This window comes from Plasmodium brasilianum, chromosome 7, assembly GCF_023973825.1.
Source record: "Plasmodium brasilianum strain Bolivian I chromosome 7, whole genome shotgun sequence".
Lineage (NCBI taxonomy): Eukaryota > Apicomplexa > Aconoidasida > Haemosporida > Plasmodiidae > Plasmodium > Plasmodium brasilianum.
In genome coordinates this window covers 2,276,001-2,284,520 of record NC_090120.1, presented here as the reverse complement: position 1 = coordinate 2,284,520, position 8,520 = coordinate 2,276,001, and the positions used below count along the sequence as shown (strand labels likewise).

At 18.7% G+C, this 8,520-nt stretch overlaps 1 protein-coding gene across 1 annotated transcript; it reads right to left on the bottom strand.

Annotated features, from left to right (window-relative positions):
* Positions 1–217: 217 nt before the first annotated feature.
* On the bottom strand, positions 218–1,198 carry MKS88_002190 (uncharacterized protein; the record flags this gene model as incomplete). Its single annotated transcript, XM_067215181.1, has 2 exons — positions 218–988; positions 1,115–1,198. 2 exons carry the CDS (start codon positions 1,196–1,198, stop codon positions 218–220), a joined length of 855 nt encoding a protein of 284 aa, XP_067074484.1.
* Positions 1,199–8,520: the final 7,322 nt, after the last annotated feature.

The window sequence follows — 8,520 nt, the reverse complement described above, 5'->3', positions numbered from 1 at the left end:
AACACTTTATATGACAAATTAAAAAATGTGAAAATATGCTAAAAACATACGAATATATTTTACTTTTGAGTATTAAGAAATATTCGCATATGTAGGTGTATTCGTAAAATATAAACAATTGTTAGTATTTTTATTAGGAAATTAATAAAGATATTACAGATATTATTTCGTCTTAAATAATTATTTCCCAAAAGAGGCATATTAATCACCATTCGATTTATCTTCTTCTAAACTTAATATTTTCATATTTTTTAACTTTTCTGTGATAATAAATTATCCCTGATATAAATGTTACACCTAATATCATGAAAGGTATAATATATACAATAAAACCAAATAAACCTGTTGTCGCGTAAACCTTCGCTGGATCACTTGTGGATCCCCAGCTGTGCGCTGTAAAAAGCGGCCTTAAATAATTTCCTAAAGTTTTTCCTATAAGACACCCAAAATTTGATCCAAAAGTCTTCCAAAAATTTGGAACAAGGGTTTTCAGCTGCGTCCGCAACACATTTATAATTCCATCACTCCCAGATAAATCTAAAATTAAAGATATTAGTAATAACAAAAACAATAATAAAGGTATGACAATTCGTAATCCGTATTTTCTGAGCGTTATTTTTTTGTAAAGTTTATTGCTAATTGTCCTGTTGCTTCTAAGAAAATTCGAAAAATCTAGTTCTTTGAATATTTTTTTTTCTAAACGGGAATATTTTTTTGTTTCAAAAATACATGATTTATTTTTCTTATCATTTTTATGACTTCTCTTATTATTCATTGAACTTTTGTTTAATTGTTTTTTTCTTACTTTATCTACTTCATTATTATACATGTGTGTTCGTACGTCTTTTCCACTACGTGATATCTCTTCTTTTAATCCTACAATACATGAACTATTATCCTGGTTATATTTTGTTAGCGATAGACAAGTTTTTTCTTGTAATTTTCTATTATGATTGAATTTCTCACTCTGCGTTATGTTAAACCAAGCCTTAAAAAATAAAGTAAATATTTGTAATTAAAACAATAAATAAGTTCTTTATAAAAAAGATTATTAATAAAAATAAAGTACGCAAAATAAGAATAATATAACTATCCTTGAACAATATCATAATACCAGATCTCTGTTATCTCTTATACAAGTTAAAAGGATAAACGCAACAATTTTAGTTAGAAACATTAACTTTATTTTTTCTTCCATTATATCTAAATTTAATATTATATTAAAAAACGAATTAACAATAATATAATATTCTTTTAATAACAAATGACACAATAAATATTTATTTTACTTTTTCTTTTTTTTTTTTTTGTAGAAACCTAAAAAAACTTTTGTAACTATAATATATTTTAGAACGCAAACGATTATAAATAACTTTAATAATATTTTAAGGAATTTTTGACTTATTTTTGTCTTTAAAAATATAATTTTAATTAAAATGATATAATTTTAATTTATCTATATCTACTAAATAGACGTAAATTAATGTAGTACTCTAATTAAATGATTTTTATTATTTATCCTTTTAAAAAATAAAACAAAAGAAAAATATAATATTTCTTATTATTCCCAAATATAATTTATGTAGAATATAGAATGTATAAAATATAGAGAATATATGATTCTCTATATTAAGTGTTTTTATATAATTTTAACTACATTTTGTGTTTATAATTCTAAAATTATAAAAATTGTGACATTGAAAAATGATTTATAATTTTTACATAAAATAAATTATTATAATAATTTTATCAAATTAATGATAAATGCAGTAATCGCTATATAGTACTGAAGTTTATATTGTGTTAATTATAACAACGCCATTTTTTAAGGGCATATAACATATTTAATAAATTCATAATTTAGAATACAAAAAAATACATAAAAAAAACTATATATTAAAGAGTCATATATATTATATAATTTTTTTTTTGCACAACAAAATTTGAAAATTACATTTAAGTTTATTTTATACCATTATTTGCAAATGTTATATTTTTAAATTTTTGACTTAATTATTTTATTTTTAATTCATAATAGATATTTAGAAGAAATTCTAATTTAATATAACAAAAAAAGTAAAACAGTAATTATTATATTAAATATACTGTCATTTGCGTATCTTTGTGTCACTGATATATTTTTTTAATTTTTTTATGATTAAATCGTATATATTTTTTATTTATCAATATATTTTACTATAGATGTATAAGATATTATTATAAATAAAATTGTATCAAAATTTTCCCAATTCTAAATATAATAATTTAATTATATATCTATTTATTGTAGCAGAACCGTAACACATAAAATTAATATTTCCTAGAACAAATGCCCTAAAAATAATAAAATTATCATATTGTGTACTATTTTTTCCTTAGAAATAGTCCATACACTAAGTCTTTAAATCTAATCTAAAAACTAAACCTGCATTTATGAAATATATCTAAAAAAATTTTATTTACTTAATTTTATTTTATTTAAAAAATTAGCCCTATATATATGAATTAAATATTTATACTCAATACGAGCTATACGTACTTTTATATATATTTAATATTACATGAAATACTTACTAAATATTTTCATATTTATCCCCGAAAATTCTATATATATATAACTAAATATCCACGTATGGAGAAAAGCATGTAAACAATATATACATATTTTGATTACTTTTAATTATAATTTAGAGTTTTACAGATATATAATATATATTTAGAAATACACTATTATCACAACATAAAAAAAGAATTTGAAAATGTTATCTATTAAAAAGTGATTGAACATTATTCATTAATTTAATAGTTGAATGATATAAAAAAAGATTACATATAATATAGTTATTTATTTATTTATTTCCAATTTAATACATATTTAATGAATATTTTCAAAATGGAATTAACATTATAATTAAGCACAATAATAAATTATAAGTACTTTTGATTCTAAAATTACTTATAACTGTTTAAAATCACAAGGTGAGTGACGAATTATATATAAACGATATTTAAAAAGGATACTTTTTTATTATGAATATAAAATTTCACATTTGTAAGACGCAAAAAATAAATAATATTCCCTTAAAAAGGATTTTACAACTAGAACTTTTTATAGAATGTTTTTCATAAAACTTATATAAAATAGACATTAATTTTCATCTAAACTAAAGATATACATATACATATAAATATAACTACATATATACAATACTTTTTTAAAAAAAAAAAAGCATCATATATATTAACTTCAAAATAATAATATATTTGTTTAAAAATCAGAAAAGAAAATAATTTTAGACAGGAACACGACATATAAAAGAAGGTAGCGCATAGTTCATAAAATATATATTATATATATACGTCAATAGAGATATATATATTATGATATTATTTATTCATTTAAGGCACAAAAATATATATTTCTTAAAAACGCATATAAATAAACAGAATGTATATAATGCCATATGTAATTTATGCAGATTAACTAATACACTCAAATGCATATTGTTTAACAATAAAATACACTAATTTATAACAAACATAAGGTAATTTTCCACTGTAATGTATCAAAATCATAGGTATACATATGTATATTTATAAAATTATAGAAATCATAATTATGTTGACTAATAATATACTACTAAAAATATTAGATATATTAGATTGTCTTAATAGAGTTCTTACAGAAATATACATACACAACATTATTCATTTCCTTCTGATATATATAATTAATTTGCCTTTATTTTTCATTATTTCTTAGGATCTTATAAATCGCTACTATAAATATGGATGATAGCATAAACATAATTAATCCTTTTAATTAGGATATTATTTCTGATAAATATAGAATAGTGGACTTAACGTGTTTTAATTAAATATAAAAATAAATTTCATAATAATTTTTACTTAACAGGGATATATAATACGTGTCAATTATAATTACTTTAGATAATATGTTTATGATTGTATAGAAAATAGGTATAGTATAGAATTGCTTCTTTTATATTAAAAACAAGAATATTATTTCAAATTCACTTATTAACCATTTTGAAATGACCATATATTTTATTTATTTACTTTTTTCTTTTCTTTTATATTATAATACTTAAGTAGTAGTTTTACGTTTACATATTTTTTAAACCTTGATGTCTATGTTCCAAGTTTTCATTATTTTTCACACAAATATATGGTATCATTGTGGAATAAAATTAATTATAGGCTATATTTAATGTTTACTTATCATATGTTTTTCTTATTTTTTTCACATATATATAAGTTTCTCCTCACTAAATTTTCTCTTCACATTTGTATAAATATAGATTCGTTATTAACAATAAAAAAAATTTTATTTTTATTCTTTTTGTTAATGCTTTATGTATATGTGCTTATAAAAAATGTTTACGTACTTTAGAAAATGTGTTATTTTTTTTTCTCATTCAATACATATTCAAAAAGATATTTTACCTATAATAATATCAGACATAAACTTTCTTAGTTGTATATCTATAATTAGACTTTATTAACTTTAACTTTGTAAAAACATATTACAAATAAAAAACTTATATAAATCACCAATGAAATATTTTATAAGTTGTAGAAAATATAAATTTAAGAAAAAATAAAGGAAAAAGCAAAATTTTAAAACATACGAAAACCTAATGATAAAGCAGGGACAAATTACAAAAAAAAAATTTCGATATACTTAAATAAAATTCCTCAAGCTATAATAAGTTATTAGATATTTTCACACTAAAATTATCATTCGTATAAGATTTTAATGCCATATTTATTGGTTATAATTGTATTTTTTTTAATTATTATATTTTCACAAGATTAAGGAATCATTCAAAATTTTTATTTTTCAATAAAGAATTTAATTGTATGCACAACAGATATACTGTATCATAAACACAGCATGTTCAATATGTATATATATACACACATAGGTATTGATAACATTAAAGTATTTTTATTTGATTTACTTAACTTTCATTTAAAGTAATTTAATAAGACCCTGATATTATTGAAATAAGTGAAATATTATGATAATAGAGGTATACTGAATGTTTATTTTTATAAATTATCACACATTTAATATTTCGTAAAAAAACATTAACAGATAAATAAGACAACTTCTTATCGTTTTTTCATATTTTTTAATATCAATATTATTATTTTTATGAAATTAAAAAACAAAATTAAATATGATTAAGTGTTTATGATAAAATGTACTAAATAGGTAAGCTTTAAAATTTTTTTAAAACAAAGGATAAACGAAAGAAAATATAATTATTTTATAGGAATCACAAAATATGCCATATATTATTTTTTGTTTCTCTTAACTAAATTTATAATGTAATTCTTTTTATGATACCTTAATAAAAAATTTTCATCAACTAACTTTTTACGTTCTAAAGAGAATTTATAAATTTTGGCTTTCAATTTTTTCCTTTTCTTTTACCTTTTGTAATTGCAGAATGATATATTTCGTTTTAGTACTTAGTTAATACAGTTATTTGTTATTATTTCTTTATATATTATTTTACAATATATACATATATATATATATAACATAAATCAATACTATAACTTTTTGATAAAATATATGATCCATTTACATACGTAATAAATTTTTACTTTTTTCATATACCACGAAAAATAAATAAACTATATATTTTTTTTTACTGGTTTGTATTGAGTATAAAACATAATATAAGCAATGTGTTTATTTTTTAAACAATATAATTAATGCAGTAATAATATTAGTAACTAAAATAAAAGAAATATTTTTGTAAAATAATTATATGAATTACAATCAGGTAGTAGAGTGGTAACCGAAATGTTTTTCCTTGTTTGTAATATAATATTCTTACATTGCATGAAACAAATATATTATGGTATATTTATAATATTTAAGAAAATAATTATTTTTACATATTATGTATATTAACATTATTCATGTTTCAACTATTCTTAATAAATACAATTGAATTTAAATATTCTTATATTGTATTACAGATAATAAATATGTAGTTTTATTAAAATATTTTAGATTAATATAAATAAGTCTCTTTTCAAAAAATACTTTTACACATAATAATTTAATATATATATCAATAATATATTTAATTAATATGGAGTATATATTACAAGAACATTAATATGTATGTTGTCTTTTATTTTTTATATTTGATATATGAACTTGAAAAAATTTTTAATTTAACTATATTCATATAAACATATTGCAAATATATTAAAAATAAATTAAATATATAACATTATTAAAGATTATTAACATGTCTAAACTTATGATTATAGTTATGATTTAATACAAACGTCAAATAACAAACAGTAATGTTTCAAAATATGTAACGGCATTAATAACTATTCTAAATTATTAAATGTGACGCTTTTGTTAAATTAAAAAGATATATATTAATATTATAAATAAAGAAGTAAAATAAGATTCAGAGAATATCCATTGTAAAATAACTTCAATGAATATTTATTTTAACAATTATAATAATTATGCTACTATTTTTTTTTCTATATGGCTCATAAAGAATAAGACAATTCATTACACATAAGAAATTATAATAAAAACAATTTTTTTTATTTCATTTTTTATTTTTTTTAATATACACTTTATTATATCTTAAATATATTAATACAATTAACATATAACTTATAATTTATATATTATAATAAATATATATAATTGTAATATATTTTAGAACAATAAGATATATAAAAAGAAGAAGAAAAATATTTATTATTATTTTCTAAGTACTTTGAATTAAATGTTATCAAGTTTTTGATCTTATCTGACATATAATATTTATAAATAAAATAGCAGTGACATACACAAAAATGGAAAATATTATGACATTAACTTTTGCAACTCTTTTATTATACATTGAAATAAAAATATATATAAACGAGAATACTAATAAGATATATGCTCTATGGATTAAAATGATAAATTTTGTTTGATATATCAATCTATATTTTTGTTGTTCTACAAGTAAAAACTATTTCAACAATAAAAGTTACTGAAGAAGTAAGGATAATTATAAAATTGTTTTTTTTATTTCAATATATTATTATAATCAATTTATTGTATAAACATATTTAATTTATCTGCATATAGATAAATGATGAACATAAAAATATATATTATACCTCGCTGAAAGTTCAAAGGAAGAAGGTAAAGCATAAACTTCTATATGTTACAGAATTGAGAGAATTAGCAGATTATTTTATAATTATACAATATATTTTATTTATTAAATATTACATCTATAATAAAAACAAATTTTTTGAAGAAGTATATTTTTAATTTAGCTAATGAGTGTTTAATTGTTAAATTAAAAATATGCTTCCTTTTAGTAAAATTTACTTTTCATTTAATTAAATTTTAATTATAGTAATATACATGACGTTCAGTTTCTTAATCTATATGTATAGAATTATAACTTATTATAAATATTAGTTGAAATAATAAGAAATATATTACCTTAACAATAAAAACGAGAAAATTCTATTCTTTATAAATAATTTATATTAAACTTTTTATAATGTTTTAAAAGTTCAAAAATGTTTCATTAATAGATACTGCAGCATAATAGGAAATTTACACGAGAATATACTAAAATTAATTTATTTTTTTTTATAATATATCAGTACAATTTGGTAAGTCGCATGTGAATAGGAAAATAGGAAAAAGTATTTTTCTCAATAATTTTTTTTATATACAATAAAATAACCATGTCTCTCAAATTATTATTTTGTCATTTAAAAGCATTTATTTTATATTTTATTACATGTTCTATCTTATTTTAATATTAATAAAAAAGCAATATGCTGATTTCGTTAACTAACTTTTTTCTAAATTTTACGTATGTAAATGAGTAATACATCACATATCTACACATTATATATTATTTTTATATTTTTATAACTATTAACTTCATAAGAATATAATATTTCTTATTTAAAGCACGTATTCTTATATACAATGGAATCCTACAGTTTAAAGAATAACGGATATTTTATCATTTCAATAAAATAATTACATATATCATGGTATTTCAATTATTCCTTATTTTATAAATGAAATAAATATTTTTATCTATTAATGTATGATTTTTATAATTTATACAATATAATTATAATTACCTTTTTTTTGTTTTTTTCATTTATTTTTAGGATAACTCCGTGGAATTATATCTTAAATATAGTAAGGAATTTGATTATGATATCCATGATACTCGTTATGACAGAGGTACTGGAAATCCTGGAAAGGAATGTGCTGGAATAACAAACATCGATTTTATCGAAATATGTGAACATATTCGTAGATTTTTATTTCAAATAAGAGATCATCATAAATTTGATAGACAAAAATGCTATAAATGCTTAAATTATCCGATAAATTCAGAAGTAAATTATAAAAAGAATCTTAGTTGATTTAATAAATACAATTAATATTCGTCCCAATTAGATAATATATGTACG